The sequence below is a fragment of the Prionailurus bengalensis genome, chromosome B2 (assembly GCF_016509475.1).
Source record: "Prionailurus bengalensis isolate Pbe53 chromosome B2, Fcat_Pben_1.1_paternal_pri, whole genome shotgun sequence".
Classification (NCBI taxonomy): Eukaryota; Metazoa; Chordata; class Mammalia; order Carnivora; family Felidae; genus Prionailurus; species Prionailurus bengalensis.
In genome coordinates, this window is record NC_057349.1 from 70,831,050 (window position 1) to 70,851,574 (window position 20,525).

The 20,525-nt window shown below is 36.9% G+C and overlaps 1 protein-coding gene across 3 annotated transcripts in view; it reads right to left on the minus strand.

The window, feature by feature from the left end:
* LOC122489714 (pleckstrin homology domain interacting protein) overlaps positions 1-19,395 on the minus strand; it is a 140,123-nt gene extending 120,728 nt beyond the window's left edge. For 2 of the 3 annotated variants that reach the window (XM_043591866.1, XM_043591865.1), the window contains exons 1-6: positions 19,130-19,395; positions 18,956-19,014; positions 18,794-18,823; positions 18,545-18,604; positions 3,195-3,345; positions 3,009-3,107 (exon numbers count right to left, since the gene is read on the minus strand). In XM_043591866.1, coding sequence (XP_043447801.1) covers positions 3,009-3,107; positions 3,195-3,345; positions 18,545-18,604; positions 18,794-18,823; positions 18,956-19,014; positions 19,130-19,169 — 439 coding nt within the window. In that variant the 5' untranslated portion in view covers positions 19,170-19,395. The remainder of the gene's footprint in view (positions 1-3,008; positions 3,108-3,194; positions 3,346-18,544; positions 18,605-18,793; positions 18,824-18,955; positions 19,015-19,129) is intronic. The other variant, XM_043591867.1, reaches the window with a different exon arrangement.
* Positions 19,396-20,525: the final 1,130 nt, after the last annotated feature.

Genomic DNA, 20,525 nt, shown 5'->3' on the forward strand with positions numbered 1-20,525 from the left:
AAATTCCTAAGTGCAGTTTGGTAACCTGGAACAAGAAAAGACAATTAACAGAAAACCTTGGTGAGATATGAATAAGATCTGGTGTTTAGTTAATAATACTGTCCCAATGCTGGTTCTGTAGTTTTGAGAAATGTACCAGGTAATAAGATTACAACATTAGGAAAAACTGCACAGGGTGTATAAAAGGAACTGTGAACTATCTGTGCAACTTTTCAGTAAATATTTATTTCCAAGTTAAACGTTTATTTTTAAAACTTCTGTATCTCAAATGCTTCAAAATTTAAATATCTAGATGTATATTAAATATTTAAATCCATAGTTTATGAAAAGTTAAAATGTTAAGGTTTTGTCCTTACGTCCCTTTTTACTTGGTAGTACTACATAGATCAAGGAAAGAGCAAAGAAAATCTTTAAAAGTAGCTAGACAGAAAATAGCAAAGAGGAATCAACAAAAGAATTAAGTCAGTACTACAAATGCTCATATTTAAAAAAAAAATCTTCTAACCCATACTCTGTGATAACGTAAAATGATACACCTTATCACCATGCAGGCCAAAAGCTTGATGAACTTTTCTTTCCACTTCCATCCTATTCCCAATTTTGTAGCAGTCACAAAACATTCAAGACTGTCACCAAGGGGAACCGAAAAGAGATGATACTAAACTATGACTATAATAAATAGACTCATTTTTAGTCCAGCTTTTTTTCTTTGGGAACTTAAGAAACTATATGCAAATACGAAAAAGCAGGTAAAATTGGCATTATAATAGTTACTTTTTTAAATAAAAAGAGCTAGTATTTTCCTGAAAATACAAATGGAAGAAAAAAGCATTCATCTTAACCCTTATGAAATTAAGTCTTTCAGAAAGATACAAAAATTACCAGCTTGGTAATTAATTCTGATACCTGAATATACCAGTTGCATTACTCTGCTGTAACAAAAAACTCAGAAGACATTTTGGTCATATACCCTATATCCACGTCAGCAATATTTACTAATCTGACCATGAGACTTAATACCAATTTTCTTGAATAGCCAAATGCTACAACTTGAAAATTTAGCTTACTGAAAATAAGACAGCATAATGGAGTCAGGCTGGTTTCATGACTCACTAAATGTGTAACCTTGGTCAAAATGCCGACGTTTTCCATGCCTCAATTTCCTTCTCTATAAAGTAAGAACAGTTCCTCCTATAGGCCATTTAGGTTTTAAAAGAGAATATAAATGAAAAATGCTTTGAGTACTGCCTGGCACATAGTAATTACTCACATAGGAAATGTTAAGATGAAAGTTATGTACCGTCAATCATTCTTGCACTTGCATTGCCTACCACAGGGCTACATGACAATGTGTTGAAAGAATAACATAACACATTCTCTTTACTATACAGACCTGTAGTTTTTCAAAGAGAGGATAAACTTCTCCCTACCAGTGAAACTCCTTTAATATTTTACCTTCCCCTTCTTTCAACAAAACCATTTTGCCCCTAGTATAATTTTCTAAGTGCAAATATACTCTAGTGTCTCAAATCCTTTGTTTTAATAGTTGTTCTTTATATATAGATAATATATAAATATCATTATGTAGCCAAGACAATATACTGAAAAAAAAAAATCATCCACGATTGTCTGCCATACAAATGTCACATAGGATACCTTTGGAAAATAGGTCAGTGAAAACAAACCAGAATACATCACAGAGACAAAAAGATAGAAATCATAAAAAAAGAGAAGGTGATAGAGAAGATAAAGTAAGGGAGTCTAGTATGTGTTCAACTGGAGTCCCAAAGGAGAGAGAATGGAGCAAAGATGATATTTTAAAAGATAATATTTGAGAATTTTCCAGTGCCAGTAAAAGACATTACAGATTCAAGAAACCTAATGGATCTCAAACAAGAAAAATAAACCCCACAGACACCAAGGCATATCACAGACAAACTGCAGAAAATCATCAAGATTTCCAAGCAGCAACAGTTAGGAGATTTAAACTCACATATATCAATAATTATACATACAGAACAAAATGCCTTACATAAAACATTAAGACTGCCATACTATATTTTTAAAAAGCCACTTCTTTGCTATTTTTAAGAGATATGGGAAATGAAAGGACACAAAAAGGTTAATAGTAAAACAGTGAAAAAAGATATACCATATAAATCTTAAGCAAAAGGCAGAACTGCAATGTTGATGATCAGTATAAGTATCCAGAAAAGGAAGAAGTAAGTACGATTTGGATAGGTGGGAGAGGGAGAATAACACTCCTGGATAGGCAAAAGGGTGGGGGTGGGAGAAAAGGCTATGACTAAAATATGAAAGTCTCTGAAAATTAGAAGTTTAGATTGGTGCTAGAGGAAGTATGACACCATTAAAATATCTTAAACAACCTCTTTATACTACCTTGAGTAGAAGGACAACACAGCAAGGGTAGAATTAAAGAAGATTAATATTACAGTATTCTAAGTATGACCCGGAAGGGAAAGAGGGAGAAGACACTGAAAGCAAGACTGGTTTGGAAATGCTACAGTAATCCAGGAAGACCAAGGACCAGGTAGAAGAGACAAGGGATGAATCTAGCAGGTATTTCAAAAGGAAGACCTAGCTGCATCAGTTTTCCTTCTTTGAAATTATAAAGGCAGAAAAATACACTATGCTTTATAAAAAAATAACCGAACTATTTTTGTTTTCCACCATCATAACTAATGTGTATTGTGATACAGTCACCCACAAAATCAATCTAATACATTTTAGGAAAACAGTTTTTCTGTAAAAATAGAATATCAATAAGCTAGTTAGCCTACATTACGTACAATACATACAATCCATAATTACATATCATGACTTCACTACGAAGATTACTGACACAGTAAAAAGAAATGATAGCTTTTTCCTTACTTGAATGCTAATGCACATAATATGAAATTCTCTTGAAGTAACTAAAACATTTTTATATTCAAAAGCTCTTTACCAAGAGGATATCAACTTGGTAATGAACTCAAACAACTCACCAATGCTGGGTGGGCTACCATAGTTAATTGGTGACTCAGGTGGTCTTCCACAATGCAATGCAGCCAGAGCAGATCCTTTCCACACAACATGCTTGCAGCCTATTAAACACACATATTTTTATGGATCCAAAGGTAGGACACATACACAAAAAAGAATGTCTAAATCCTATTACAAATTGTTCATACTTTTATTTGTGCGTAGTAAGGACTGTCTTCCAGCTCCTAATAAAGTTTGTACTCCAGGAACGCTTTGTGGAATTTCTTGTTCAAGAAGAGGTCCTAGCCGATGACATATTTGCAGCAAGTGATCAGGTGCTAAATGTCTGTAATACTTCACCTATTATGTGAAAGACATATAAAATACTTGCTAAATAAAGTGATATAGTTCTTTGTAATAAATAAAATATACTTTAAAAAATAGAATAATTTGTTCTGGCTAGCCCACATTTCATTTTACTTGGGGTCAAAGTTCATGTCTGTTCTGTTCAACCACTTGACTCACAGAATAGTTACCCCAACCATCATTTACTTCAGTGAGGAGAAAAACTGCTAACGAATTAATGTAACCTAAATATAGCAAGTTATAAATTAGCAGATTCTAGTCAATGCAAATACTGAATGAAGAAAAACTATATAGCATTATAACCTAAAATGATGTTTAAATTTTAATTTTCAAAAGCTTCAAACAAGTCATCCAACTACAAAATATAATAAATGTTTTGAATCTTTTACATAAGGAGTATCTCCAGAATAATTAAGGACAAAACAAAAAAAACCCTGATAGTTCATGTACTCATCACAAAATTTAAAAACAATTATATAGCCTCTATGATGAATTTTGTAATTCACAAAAAACCTTAGAGAGAAAGGCCAAACTGCAACTACTGATTTAACTAAGCTTCGACTATAAAATAAATCTACCTACCACAAAAAGTTTGGGCACTTTGGAACAACTTCAAAACACTGTTTAATTTATGATAGCATTTGAAACCAAGATATGAAATTCTAATATTTTTATTATCCATCCTGAAAGTCTTTTAGAATGCTTTAGAAAGAGAATTACAGAAAAAAAGTATACTGTTTTATCATTTCATGATTAGGGTATCAAGTTATAAAAAATTTGTCAATGTACCACCTAAATATTATAGTTCAGCTGTTCTCAAAGTGAGTTCTGGGAACTCCTGAAGGTTCCTAAAGTAAAAGTCATAAATAATACTAACATATTATTTTTCTTTTTCACTTTCTCATGGTGGATTTTTCCAAAGGCCAAGTGGCATGTGATATCACAACAGACTAAGTGAGGCAGCAGATATAAGAAACCTATTAAGCCAGACATTAAACATTCCTGATAATGTAAAACAATGCCACTCTTCAAAACTTTTAGAAAACTGTTATAAAAAATGTTAATCAGGGCGCCTGGGTGGCGTAGTCGGTTAAGCGTCCGACTTCAGCCAGGTCACGATCTCGCGGTCCGTGAGTTGGAGCCCCGCGTCAGGCTCTGGGCTGAGGGCTCAGAGCCTGGAGCCTTTTTCCGTTTCTGTGTCTCCCTCTCTCTCTGCCCCTTGCCCGTTCATGCTCTGTCTCTCTCTGTCCCAAAAATAAATAAACGTTGAAAAAAAAATTAAAAAAAAAATGTTAATCAACATGAAGTGAGTTTATTATATTTAAATGAATAAAATATTTTATAATCTACCTTAATTTTTAAATCATATGAACAGATAATTCCATGTAAACAAAGAAAGTTCAGTAATTTTTATTAACATAAAGCGGTTCTGAGGCCAAGTGTTTGAGAAATGCTACTCAAGTACACACGGTAATGGCACTTTTAATATGAATTCCTTATAAGATTGATCTGGGGAAGGAAGTGAAGGGTTAAATCATTTCATTCCATCTTGCAGTATCTGTTATACCCAAACTATAGAAGAACATGAATGGTGTTTTTATAAAGTTAGCTACTATTCATCCTTCTAAGCTGAAGCCAATTAAGAGAAACCAACCTACTTTTTATCATAATACATTCCTGTCATAGAGACAACAGAGAGCCATACTGTTACACTGACAATTTAAAATAATAGTGTGTGGCATATAGTAGATGGTCAGTAAGTACTAGTGGAATGAAGAATTGCAGAAAAGAGGTCCCAATACAAATTATATATACTATATTATGTACCTCTGAAAAATCCTGAGATAAATCTGTTTGATTTTAATACAATTTCCTAAACTTATTAAGCTAGGATTCCTTTTCCCTAATATCACCATCTTGACTTAAAACATACTTTTTCAAACACTAAGGTGATTAGCTAAGCAAAAAAAAAATTAGAAGAAATTACCAAATATGAATTTTTAAAATTATATTTAATCTTCCCTAATTTGCTTAAAAATAAAATTTAAAGGAAAAAGCCTAGAATATTTAGAGTCCCTTCTAGTTCTAAATTGTATATCATTATTCTAATGTGCTTTCTTTAAACTAATCCAAATTTCTTTTAAAAATTTTATTTTAATCATAAAGTTCATTACTTAGTAACTTTAGTTTTGTGATTGTCCTGTTTTGGAGTCATTTTGCAAGACTCATTTCAGGTAGTGAACCTGAGTATCTTTATTGCAGAATCGTGTCTTTGAATAAAATACTATGAATCCACTTTCTCAGACTTAGTCTTCCCTTGGTGATTTAGTATATTTCAATTTTTCAAAATCAACTTTCACTTTAAAAGTTAGATACTTTCAGTTCTTAAAATCCTCAGGGGCTTTCTGGCTTTTGAAACTTTATACAAGCTGATCCGTCTGCTGGAAATCTTTTCTCTGCCCATCCACCTTCCCCAACTCATTCTCCTTCATGTCTCAGTCTATGCCTCACTGCCTTCTATGACCTACTACAATACCTCTGCCCCCCTTTTTTGGACATTCTATCTTTGTATTTCCATAGCACATTATACGCCTTCCCAAAATGTTCTTTTACCCCACTAACCAGCAGTCTATAGTACTTCTATCATATTGTTCTTCATATATTTTGTTATCTAGACCTCAGTGAGAATCTAATCATAGCTATGATCCTCTTCCCCCCAAACAACAACTCTATCTTGCCCTGTTTTGAAGGTTCCTAAGACCCCTGCAATATCCTAAGACTGCCGATTTACTTGTCCATGACCTATATAGGTAAACACAGGCTTAGATCTCGTTCACTTGTTCTACCAGAGTTCTACCAGAGTCCAGCTCCAGACCCTATTTCTTCTCACTCAATACTTCCTACTTGGACAATTATTATACCAATGATTCCAAAATTTGTAACTGTAGCCTAGGCTTACACATCAAACTTCCTTAAAAGATATCTCTCTTTGGATCCCTCCTCAGCTCAACATATGCAAAATGAACTCATAATCCTCATGTCAACACTCACCTCCAAAATGTTCTCTACCCTGACAAACGGCAACACTATCCATCCAGCCTCAAGCGAAAAAGTTGTATTTTTTACATTGCCCATTCCTCCATCTCCTTCCCAATATCCAAGTAGTCACCAAGTTCAATTGATTTTCCCTTCCTATTCTCCACAACAATCCAATTCAAAATCATCGTTGCAATAACCCCTATCTCTCCCACATCTACTCATGCCTCCTACCTCATTTGAATCTATAATCTCTTCTATTCCAGAGGTACTCTGTATACTGCAATCATAATGATCTCTCCAAAAGCTTTATCTGGTCAAGTCACCTTTACTTAAAACACTTCAGAGGGGCACCCGGGTGGCTTGAGTCAGTTGAGTGTCCGACTGTAGCTTGCGGTTCGTGGGTTTGAGCCATGCACAGGGCTCTGTGCTAACCGCTCAGAGACTGGAGCCTGCTTCAGATTCTGTCTCCCTTTTTCTCTGCCCCTTCCTAGCTCACGCTCTGCCTCTCTCTCAAAAATAAACACTTACAAAAAATTTAAAAACACTTCAGAGACGGGGCGCACCTGAGTGGCTCAGTGGGTTGAGCGTCCAACTTTGGCTCAGGTCATGATCTTGCAGTTAGTGAGTTCGAGAGACCTGTGGGGCTCTGTGCTGACAGCTCAGAGCTGACAGCTCAGAGCCTGGAGCCTGCTTCAGATGTTGTCTCCCTCCCTCTCTGCCCCTCCCCCATTTGCACTCAGTCTCTCAAAAATGAATAAACATTAAAAAATAAATTAAAAAACAAAAACAAACACTTCAGAGACTTTCCTTGCTCTTTAGATATCCGACTCCTTAACATGGTCTACAAATCCTGAAAGGCACGTATGGTCCATTCATATTTCTCTGCTTCATCTGGCACGTTCTTAGTCCTACATGCTCCAGCCCCCACTTACCACATTTAGACACACTGGCCTTTTTTCAGGTTCTTTACCTGCACTCTTTGCTCTCAGGCTTTTCCCATGTGGCATACTCTCTACATTTCCCCACATTCCTTGCCCAAACAACTCTTCAATGTGCTTCAAATCTTCTCTTCAATGTAACCTCCCTAGTTTTCCTTTATCTTACCAGTCTAAATGTGTTATCTTGGGTACATACTCTTGGCAACTTTTTCTTAACTCATGTACCAGTTTGTTATTATACATCTAAAAGTTTAATAATTCAATGTTTTTCTTCTCAACTTTGCCATTAACTACAAGAGTGTAAGAATCAAGTCTCTTTTTGGTCCAAACTGCATCACATACATACATACATACACATACACACACACACACCCAACACATACTTAAAAAAATAAATGAAAACTTTCTTTTGCTACCTTAAATCATTATTCTTAACGAGTATTAATCCATGTCACTATGGTCAATAAAATGTAAAGACAAACACAAATTTTAAAAAATGAAAATGGTTCAAAAAATTAAAATGGCTCATATATGACTACACATATGCGATTTTTAATTTTCAAATTAGTAAGATACCGTATCTTTAATATTAAGCTTTTTAGTTTGAATAAATTTTTATTTTATTTGTTTATACTAGTAAATAACTAAAAGGAAATTAAAATCAAAAGGGAAATCGGAAATGAGATCGTAATAAAATCCCTTAAACAAAATGTATGTATTTGGATTCTTGGTAATGGTTTGTACACTATTATTTGGGAAAAACAAAACAACATCCTCAATTCTAATATACTGATTACTTTCCATGACCCATGCTGCTTTCAATTTCTTAAGACATTCAATGTATAAAAAGTATGATCAAATTATAAAGTTAAAGGTGATAAATATTAATAACACTATCTAGCTAATACATATTGACTACACTCTAAATGCTAGGCCTTGTGGTAAGTCGGTAAATTTTACATGTAAAAGCTCAGTTATTTTAATAACCCTAAGAGATATGAACTATTATTCCCGTTAATGAAGAAATTATTATACAATAATATAAAACAAGGTTCCCAAGATCACACACATTTAGTGGATAGCAGAGATGAGAATCAAACCAAGGCGCTGTAACTCCAGCCCTCATTTACACTGCCTGTAGTACCTATTGCCTCAAATACATATATATCAATATAGAAGAAAGCTTAAAAATAGACATTCTGAATAGTTTTCAACACAGACATTAAACTATGCCGAAAAAGAAATATTCTAAAGTTCACTTTCAGTACTAAACAAATTAGCACAATGGCACAAATTCCTACAGGTGAAGGGTGACACTTAAAACAACTAAGGATAGAGGGGCATCTGGCTGGCTCAGTAAGAAGAGTATGCGACTCTTGATCTCAGGTTTGTGAGTTCAAGCCCCACGCTGGGTGTACAGAGTAAATAAACAAAACTTTTTTAAAAAGATAAACAACTAAGGATGGAAAATAAAATTACAAAGATAGAGTGACAACCCTAAATACTCTCTCCTACTATGGTTATCTCCTACTATGGTTAAAGGAAATCAATGTGATCAGCCCTACTTTTCTCAATATTTCTAAGATTAAAATTTTAAACTCTTAAAGTTAGAAGGTACAAACAGATTAAACCATAAAATTTATGATTACTATCCTGAAAAGAAAATAAGAAAAATGCACTATTTTTTAGCTGTGCTCCCCTTTTAAATTTTCATAAACATCTCATCTTCTCTCCTACTCAGATGCAAGAGCCTGATTTAAGGATGCAAACTCTGATGTCATCTCACTGAGATTCACTCTTACACTGGGGGGCTAGTCAGAGCTTTTTCAAACTTCTCATATCCCCACTCCCACCTCCAATCCCAAAAGAAAATCACTTGATACAGTTAACAACATCTTTGGGTTAAGGGTCCATAATTAATGGTTAAAACCTGAATTAAAGGTGTCCCTGTGTAAATATGTTAGGATATCTAGAACAGAGGTCAGCAAACATTTTCTGTGAAGGGTCGGATGGTAAATATTTTGGGCTTTGGAGACACCTATCAGCTGTACATACATATTTTTACCAACTCTAAAAATGTAGTAACTTTAGCTTCGAGGCCTTATAAACAGGTTTCCTACACAATTTACCTGCAACCAACATAGTTTACCACCCCTGATCTAAACAATTCTTGGTTCTATCAACATTTCCACTAGCAAGGATAGCAGAATTCTGTGAAAGAGACAGCTCTGCTCAAGCCTTCGCCCAAATCATAAACCTTTATCACTCCTTTTTCCAGCTGCATATTTAAAACATTTCTAGAATTGTCTATCACAATTTGAACAACAGGATCCTCTTCTGAAAATGTAAACTATAGCAAGGAAGGAGCAAGGAAAGACTGAGGTCTTTGAGTAGTTTACTTTCTTGCATCCCTGCCTACAACTATCTGCTTCTGCTTACTATGCTACTTAATATAAACAGCCGTTCTTCCCAGCCAAGAAAATTTTGACATTGTCAATGGAAATTACCGTTAAAAGGTAAATTTTATCAGTGGGAAGAAAATATAAAAAACTTGGAAGCCACTGCATTCCACCAGACATACTGTCATTAAGAATTCTACTCAATTTTTATTTTTATTTTTATTTTTTTTTTAATTTTTTTTTCAACGTTTTTTATTTATTTTTGGGACAGAGCGAGACAGAGCATGAACAGGGGAGGGGCAGAGAGAGAGGGAGACACAGAATCGGAAAAAGGCTCCAGGCTCTGAGCCATCAGCCCAGAGCCTGACGCGGGGCTCGAACTCACGGACCGTGAGATCGGGGCTCGAACTCACGGACCGTGAGATCGTGACCTGGCTGAAGTCGGACGCTTAACCGACTGCGCCACCCAGGCGCCCCATGAATTCTACTCAATTTTTAAAGAAAAGGTCAGTAGTTTGATTGAAAGCTCTAAAGTCCAACAGTCTACGTTTAAACTTGCTGAGCGCGGGAAAACATTTATTCCACATCTCAATGCCCTCATCTACAAGACTGAGACTTCCAAGTCACCACCTTGGGAGGTAGTGATGGTAGGTGACATGGAGTTATCTGTCATTTAAATTACACTTCACATTACATGCTCCATGTTGATCTTTCATGTTGAGAATCTTTCTAGACCTACGCAGGGAAATCATATTAAGGACCTTTCCAAAATGAGGCAGATCAATACAATGAAACTACTTGATTTACCTATGAGATCTAGAAATATCAGTCCTTCCTCTAGCATATAATTTAAGAAGTCCCTATGAAAATAAGATCCACAAATATTTAGCACTACTAGGTCCTGAACACCTGATCTGTTCTAAAAATGTCAGTTTTTTCACGTTTTCTCAATTTTTTTCAAATCTGAAAGGCTAGTTACTTCTGCTCTCCACTATAGTTCTAAATTCTAAAAGGTCAGCTTAGTGAAATACAATTCTTATTTTTACAACTATTCTAACCTATGAACAAAATCATAAATTTAAAAGCCCTATTTACCATTAATCATTCTCTAAGATCTATTTTTAAAACCAGATCTCAAATTCTCAAAACTTTAAACTTTTAATTATAAATCAACAGATTTACAAAGTATAGGCTAAAATGACATCCACCATCTTTAAAGCTAGTTTACATTTTCTGAGCAATTTTTTAAAAAACTGTGATAGCCTTCCACGTAGAAAATACACGGAATACTTACTTTGTGTCAAGTATTCTCAAAATTTATCTTCACAAGGAAGTAAGATCAAGTATTTTCCCCATTTCACAGATATAGAAAACTGAAGTCCAAAGGTTACAGCTTCTTAAAAGTCATACATTAAGAAAATAGGAAAAATTAGTAATCAAACCCAAGGTCTCCTGATTCCAAGACTACTGTTATTTTCACTACGTTAGTTTCCTTCTCAAAACTTTAGTCCCTGCTCCATTGTTACACAGCTCTTAGGATTATACTCTTAACAGAACCTACATAAACATTTTTCGAGTCAAATCCTCTAATCTGGTAACTATTCTCACAAGGACTCTTTACATGCCTATGATTTCTTTGTAATTAGAAGTATAATAAAATTAATACAGAATCTTATTAAGTGTCAAAATTAATCTTGGTAGTCTATTTACCCTTAATTAACTGCCAATAAACATGCTTGAAAGACTGTCTTCTATTCACAATTTAATCAACCACCTAAGAATTCATTTAGATAATTCAGCTAGTATTATCAATACAAATCTGTCTTTTAAAGAATATGCATGATGCTCTTCCAAATTTTACTCATCACAATCCGACTATATTTTGCTACAAAAAAAAAAAAACTTTATCAAGAATTTAGGTGTCCACAAACTACAAAGGATTCTCTATAAAAATTAATTTAAAACACTACATGATAAAATTTAACTTTTTGAAATATTACATTTTGAAGTTTTGTTTTTAAATTAAATCATGTTTCCTAAGCAAAATTTGTACAGTTAAGAAATCTTCTTTAAAATATTATTTACTAAACTAGAATTTAAATTTCCAATTCGGGATTCTGTTGGAAAAGTTATCGTCTATTAATTTAAAGACGGAAAATTCTTAAACTATTCTTAAAATGTCAATATAAATACTCTTAAGAGAACGACTAGTTTCATTTTTAGTCATGTTTCAGTTTCAAACAGTATACTCAAAATAACTAACACCACACATCCAATGGCAGTGAAGTTGTTCAAAAAAAAAATGCACATTTCTCCAAGTTGCCTAGAATTTAGTATTTCCTCAAAATCTAAACCAGAATCAAATGACACAAGGTAAATATTTCTTGCGTTTCTACTATAACCTCTGCCAAGACAGACTATGTGCCTGTTCTCTATCCCTGATAAAGATCAAATGGGTCATGCCACCATGATCACAGGCCACCTGGAGTCCAGAATACATGCCTCCTGCTGCCATCATCCATGCTATCACGAATAACCTAAGCTATATTATAAACCTCATTCCATTTACAGTTTAGTTTTAACTTAAACAGAAGGAGCATCAGATCATGTTGCTAACTACATATTCTTAGTATGAAAAACTTCTCGTCCAACCAACCACCCTTTTCCTTGTCTGTCATCCCTGAGCTCAAATAGGCTGCTTCTGTGTGTGTAAGGCAAATAAAGATGGACCAGCATCATATCTGAAGATTGCCTTCTCTGTCACTACAGAGACCAAACGTTCTCACTTACATATTTCATTCTTCTATATCATAATTTTGATTTTTTAGTACACTGAATTCTCAAATTCCATAGAGAAAAAAAAGTATTTTCTCCAATCTGTTCTAAAATAGACTCTTCTATATTCCATATGCTCAGTAACATATACTTATCCATTCTAAGATAATTTATTAGTTTTCGCAAATTACTCATAATTGTACCCATAACATAGCTTTTCACAAACAAATCAGAAATCGATAATCTTTACACATGTTAAATTTTTTTCTAAAATTTTAAGCTTGGTTTGTATCATATAATAGCCTTTATTACTTTTAGATGTAATTATAAAAGCAAATTAAATACCCTAGAAGAAAAATACACTCATTTTAATACCTGATTTTCTTGAATATAATTAAAAAGCCCATTAAAATGGATACTTAGTACTGTTAACTAACGTCCACTTTGCTTATTAGTATTACATATACTTTTCTGTGAATTCAGAAACTTAAACAGAGAAACTACAAGAATGAAATTAACCTGTCTGGTATTACTTGTCCAGAACAAGTTGTATAGGATACAATTTTATCTGTTACAACTCTGCAGTGACAATGACAGGTAACTATAAAATTTGGGAAAAAGAAAAATGACTGCAGTAGACTAGATAAGGTGCTTCTACATAAAAGAAACAAAAACTTGTGATCTGACAAAGGAATTTTGAGTGGATTAAAAAATTGGCATTCATAGGATTAATTTAACCTAGTGCTCACTTAAAGATTAATTCAAAAAGTCTGTATTAAGCTCTGTTTAAAACATGTAACTTTAAACCAGATTGACAAAACATGTCCTCTCTGACAATTTCAAAAATACAAACCATTGTGAGGAGTTTAAATTATACAAATCTTTGAACAGAAGGAGACAGAAGCAACAGCCAAGTTCCCTTCACAAATCCCTAAATGTCATCTGACTACCAAAAGAAAAAAAGTTTCATGTATTCTCTAACCAGTCTTGGATACTTCAACTACCCAAACATTTTTTAATGTTAATTAGTCCACAAAAAAGTCATAGAATCACTATACAGACCACCAAAATTTTTCTAGAATTCTAGCCACAATGTTTTAAAAATTATTTACTTTTGGTATTTATTATACTTTTTTCTACCTTAGACTTAATTATTGGATCTACAATATAATTCTACCAATAGTATCTTCTGAAGTTTTAAAGCGGTCTTTCTTACGCTGCAGCTGCTATGTTCAGAAAATTATGCATACTTACTTCTCAAATAAAGATGTTTTTCTGAAACTTTAATGCATCATAAAGCTATAATTGGAACCTTTACTACCACGATTAAAGTCCTGATAATTGCAAACACAAACCTTTACATTGTACTTGATTTGTGCCAGTCAGTTATCACTCACCGAATCCTACAAAATAGGGCTATTTTTAGCCCATTTTACAGACTGGAAACAAACTCCTGCAGTACTATTCTGCCTCATTACAGTCATGTAAAACACCATTATGTAGTTGGGGATGGGATAATCCAACTCCTCCTTATGTTCAGGCCACTTTACAATCATTTGGGAGTATAAAGAATTTAATGGGTACTTTGTTTCCTTTAAAAATATTTGTAAATGCCTCCAACTTCTTAAAATAATGGTATATATACCAACAGAGTAACTGCATAGATAAGAAAGGATCAAGTTTTGCCCATTTCAGCCCTTCAGCATGTTTCCCTAACATGTTAACTTTGTAGTTTTCATTAAAAGAATTAGGAGATTTTTTTTTAAGTTTAATTTATTTTGAGAGAGAGAGAATCCCAAGCAGGCTCTGTGCTATAAGCACAGAGCCCGATGAGGGGCTCGAATCCATCAACCATAAGATCGCGACCTTAGCCAAAATCACGAGTCGGACACAGCTGACTGAACCACCCAGGCACCCCAAGGACTATAGGATACAAAAGCTGTGTTTTAGCGACTACCAAGCAAATCTTACTGTTTCACTGATACTCTATTAAAAAACGAAATGTAACTCTATTCTGCGCATTCACTTCATTACTCGTCATCCCCCACCCCCAAAATTTTACTGGTTAAGTTTTAAAAGCTCCGTATTATCTTCAATATAGAACAGAAATACCTCATTCAAAAACATGTTTTTGTTTTTCTAAAACTTGTCTCCTAGGTTTTGAATCTTAACTTTCACATTAATCAGCATACTCTAAATACATGCACACGTATGATCTATACTTAAGTATATCTTATTCATGGTTCTTATTCTTCTCTGAATTTAAGACTAGCAATAATTTATGAAAACTAGTACTTAAACCATGGAGAAAAATATACTAATTACAGAGTAAAGAGGCAGTCTACAATGTGGGTAGGGTATCAAAAATATTCACCTGTCTCTAAGAAGAAATATACTACAACCTAAGAATGGCACTATAAAAAGCATTTATATAATTTTCTAATCTGCAGGTTTTCTCCGTATCTACTTTTTTGTGTTTTGGATAACCATCAACAAAATGAAAGAGTTGAGCTTTTAGAGACAATGTATTGCTATTTCTTGTTCAAAATCAATTTTCAGATTACAAAAATTTCAATTCACTTATTTTACAAATGAGCTAACTGGGACCCAGAGAAATTCCATAACTGCTTGAGGTAACCTGCAGGCTAACTGTTGACAGGACTAAAATCACAATCCATACCTAACTCCCAATCCTTTCATTTGAATAGAAAGATTTCTAGTAAGTGGAATGATTTTAGGAAAAGTAAATACCACTACATAAAATAAAAATTACATCATTTTTAACATTTAACATTTTAACTGGGTTTAACAAGAACCCAGTTTTTATGTATATATGTATATACATATGTATATATGTATATACATATACATACACATAACATATATATGTACGTGTATGTACATATACATGTTATGTGTATGTATATGTATACAAACAAAACAAAACAGCCATGTAAGCAAGAAATGTAATCAGAATCCCAAATTTGGTAAAAAGTGTTTAAAGATTCTGCCTCAAGATCCTGTAAGTATGCAATCACCACTAACTAAAGTGACAACTAGACAGCAAAACTTAATACACCAACTAATTTCACTATTCAAAGTAAGAAATAAATGACAAAGCTTTCTCTTTGCCCAAAAATTATCTGAGTTTTCCTGTTCTATAAAAAGTTACCTATGCTTGGCTCCATTTAAAAAATAACAATTCTGATGAAAGCTTAAAATATACCCTTTTGCTTTAAGACCAACCTATTTTTAAAAATACAAACTCTGATTAAACATATACTATAAGAAACAAACCATTTCACTTTGTATCAAATTCCATTCAATCTTAAAAATGTTTTAAATCTTAAGGAAGATGGTAATACAATGATGTTTTATAATAACTTTATCAATCACACTTGGCAATAAATGCATCCTTTTTTTTTAAAACCTATGATCCTTTAAAAGTGCTCTTAAAACTCCACTTTCCTCTTGGTCAAAACTCAATCGCTGTGATTTACATGTAGGCTGACTACAGATGCTGATCTATGTTAAATAGCTGTAATTTGAGGTTTTCTAGAAATTTCAATCTGACATATATATTCTTCCACTTAACATATTAGTCAATTTATCAGTTAACAGAGCAACATATTTCCAGGTAGAGATAGACACTACTGAAATCACAAATAATAGTTATTATTTTGGTTTCACTCACCAAATTAACTTAAAACCAATGTTAAGTAAATTCAACTTGAAGGCAATGAAGTTTTTTAAGTCATAAGAATAAATTAAGACAATAGAGAACATTATACAAGAGATTTTGCATGTGCTCACCTAGACATATGGTGTTCCAAAATGTGTTAGAGCTAACTGAATTTCAAAAACCCAAATTAAGTTAAACCAAATACCCACACACCTAGTTATATAGTTTGATGGATATAAAAGCACTTCAAAAGGTGTCTTGTATCCAGTAGATATGGAGTGAACAATATGCTGAATGAACAAAAAGAGAAAATGAACCAGGAACTCCTACATTTTAACGAGAATTCTTAACTGCCTCGTAAGTATGCCAAGATGACTGTTCTGGTAAAAGGATAAAACACTCCAGGCAAAAAACCCCACTTCCATGCAAAATAGGTGGATTTTGAAAAATAACACACTAAAGAAGACACCACTTACTATTCTAAATCTGTTAAAGAGACAAGGAATATAAATTCATTTTATTAATATATGAAATGAAAAACCCTCTCAAGAAACTAAAAATGAACATTAGTGCCCCTGTTTTTACTGGAGGAAACATGATATTCATGCAAGTATTACACATTCCCATAATTTAGCAAAATACCATCAGCTACTTCATTTTAAAAATGCAGTAATATTACATTTTAATTTTACAAGAAAACAGCAATCTTCAGTGACTGAGGTTTTTATGAGATTCAAGAATGAGTTTTGTAAAATCTGCCCAATTCTTAAAAACAGAATACTATAAGCTCCATAATTTTTTCAAGTAACAAGTCAAGGAACCCATTTAGGATTCTGTCAAATATTTACACCCCCCCCCACTCCAAATTAAAATATTGCAGGCACTGAATCTTAAGAGTTTGCTTCAAACTCCCTCCATTCACTGTAGCAAAGTATTGAATGAAAGCCTCGATCACTACTTGAAAACAGAGTGTGGAAATAAATATATTCTGTTAAGGCTCCATTAAATTTCCTAAACCTAATGGACGCTTAATCTATATGAAATCGTAAGAGATTTAGATTCAAAAGTTAGATGTTCTACATCCAAATGAAACAAATGCCACCAAAATCTTGTCATGCTTTCACCTCACAGAAGACATTTCAATTCTAAGGTGGGTGAAACTTCCTAATCGTTTCAGAAGCCCTCCTGAAATAACGTTATACTCGTTAGAACCACCTCAAAACATCAGTTCCGAGTCAGTTGCACTGCACAGATTAAGCGCCCCCACCACCCCCGCCGTGTGACTGCTTTTACTGCTCCAGACACACATATTCATACAAACAACCTAAATCGGTTTAGGAGAGACAATATGAAAAAATACAACTACCGAACACAAATACGTTACTCGTCCAGCCACAACAGGTCCACTTTCATAAGACCATTTTTAGAAATTACTAACATATTCACTGTGAAACCCCACAAAATTAAAAAAATAGCTACTTTTCAAGCTATTAAACAAAATACACCCCAATATAAGCTGGAAAACTTTTACTTGCCAAGTTCCATACCACAATAAATGTAAGCGTAAAAATCAAAACTCTTCAGTGACTTCCAATAACAGTTTTTACTGAAGTCGCGGAATAGCACGAGAATCAGCAAAATTAGAAAAAGCCTGTTAAACTTTTGGCTTTCAGGGGGGGTTAGAGGCTTTTATACACTTCTGCGAATGTGTTTTGGAAAAAAGCAAGAGGAGCCTCCGGCCGACTATCATCATACATCCGAACCCCTCAAACAAAAAACCTAGCTCTGAATTTAAGGAAAGCAAAAGAATCGAGAGAGAAAAAAAAAAAAAAATAACGCCTTGCTACGGTTCCGCTGCGGCTGAATAGCCTGCTTGTGAAATGCTAATGCCACTTCGGAGCAGTTAGTCACCAGCTATTGTGTGGGGCAGGAGAAAGCCGAGCCGACCGCGCGTGCAGAGCAAGCGAGCAAGCGAGCGAGCAAGCGCGCCCTCCTCCTTCCTCGCGCCGCTCCCGCCGCCGCCGCCGCCGCCTCGCGCGCGCCCCCGCGCCCGCACGGACGCGCGCGCCAGCCCCTCCTCCTCCGGCCTTGCACTGCACAACACTCATGACGTATCTTTATTTCTAGTACATTAACAAAATATCACAAATAAATTGTTGGCAGCCCCTGCGGCCTCGGGGTGCGTGTCCCCCCGACCACTGCCCCCCGAAGCCCCCGCGCCGGCCTCCCAACCCTCCCCGTGGCCTTTGGAGCTTTCACGTTCTGGGGCCAAGTTTTTGTCTCTGTAAAAAATTGCGGGAAATTCAATTTTTATTCGACTCGGGGAAAAGTTTCTTTGCTCCGCGACGTGAATGTCTCACCAGATTCTGGTAGGTCCTGGGATGCTCCTTCCCGGTCCAGTCGGTGCGGCGGGGCAGCAGCTGCGGGGAGAGGACGCCCCGTGAGCCCGGCCCCCAGCCCGGGCCCGCCAGCTCCCCTCCCCCGCCCGCCCCGCGCCCCGGCGGGGACCCCGAACCCCGCGCCCCGCGCCCCAGCGGCGGCGGTGGCGGCGGCACGGCCCAGAGGCGGCCGCGCGGCGGCGAGACGCGCCGGGCCGCCGCCGCCCTTACCTCCTTCTCGGCCACCTCGCGGATCAGCACCTGCAACAACAAAGCGGGGAGAGCTGAGCCCCGCGCCCCGGGCCGCAGCCCCGCCGCCGCCGCCGCCCTCCCCCACGCCCGCGAGCGGCGAGCGCCGGCTCGGCCCGCGCCGCGCGCCGCGCGCCGCCGTACCTGAGCCGCCTGCTGACAGGGTCCATCTTCCAGGAACCGGGCGATGAGGAAGTAGAGCTCTGCGCGGGAGAGGGGGACGGGGAGACACACAGGCTTAGCGGCCGGGCGGCGGGGGGCGGGGGACCGCGGGCGGAATCGCCCGGTGCCAGCGGCCCCAGCAGCCCCCCGACTTACCCGATCGCAGCTCCGAGAGGCCTTTCCTCTCACAAGACATGTTTATGGGTCACTTCAGGGCCGCCGGCGGGACACCCCGCCGCCGAGGGGAAGCGGGGATGGTGCCGCCGCCTGCCCTATAGCTGTCAGTGTGTGTTCACGAGCCCAGCCTCGGCTCCACCATTCAAGCAACGGCGGCGGAGGCGGAGGAGGAGGAGGAGGAAACAACAACTCTCAGGCAGCGGCTACGGCCGCCGCCGCCTCCGCCGCGGATCCCTCCGCCGCAGAAAGGAGTCCGCCGCCTTCGCGGCCCGGGCTTGGCCGGGTCCTGGGCCCGCGCCCCCGCCCCCCGGCGCAAAAAAGAGTGCCTCCGGCCCCGCGCCCAGCGCCCCCGCGCCCAGTGTGACGAGACCCCTGCCCTTTCCTCCCCGGCCAAAGGTGCGATTTATTTATTTATTTCCAGTCGGAGAAGATGTCGGAGTCGGAGCCGCCGGTTGGCTGAAAGGCGCTTTCTCTGTGGAGGCCGACCGCGGGAGGGAGGGGGCCGGGACGGCTCCGCGGAGGGATCTGACGCACACGAAGCCGCAGCACAGGCTCTATTCAGTGGCGCTGGCTGGGGCTGAGATGGAAGTTAGTTTCTATGTAGCAGAAATGGGAAACAAATGAAGCAAAACTGCCCAAAGAGGGGAAATGCCCCGAGGATGGGTCTCACTCTCACGCGCGCACACAGACACACACGCAGAGAGCCCTCTCGCGCTGGGCAAACTCGGGATCGCGCTCCCCGGCCCGAGTTGAATGATAGTGTTTGGTTTCTGTCTCTTGCCATGTGCATGTGTATAAATGCTGCGGATTGGCATCTGTGTAAGTCTTGTCCTGCGTTATTTCTGCAGCCTATGCAAAGTGTTGTGTAATTTATTGGAGTGCTGTATATTGCAATAGAGGTTCGGCTTTTTTTGTTAAGCACTTGGCGTTTGCAAGCCCGTTATTTGCCGAAGCCACCTCTGCGTATATCTTTTATTATTGCCGTTGCCTTAAGCATTTTACATTTTAAAGATGTTTTATTTTAATTTATTTTATTGTTTACGGGCAAAGCGAACTCCTGATCTGTACTTCAGATACTCTTTTTCCTGGTTACAAAAAGGCTAGTGATGGCTAATTAGCGACTTGGGATTAAAGAACCTTAAAGGTTTTTTAAGTATTTACAAGAAGGAATAATGTAAAGCTGAGAGAAAGGAAAGAACGCTAATATTTATCTCTAACTGATCGGGAGGTAATTTACTGACAGATCAATACCCTACCGAAGGATATTGAAAGAGTATACTACAGTTTAACCAAGGTGATTAGTGATTAAATAATTTAAATTATCTGTGTATCTTGCAGTTGACTTCGTCATGCTAATTAATGGCTTCTAATTTGA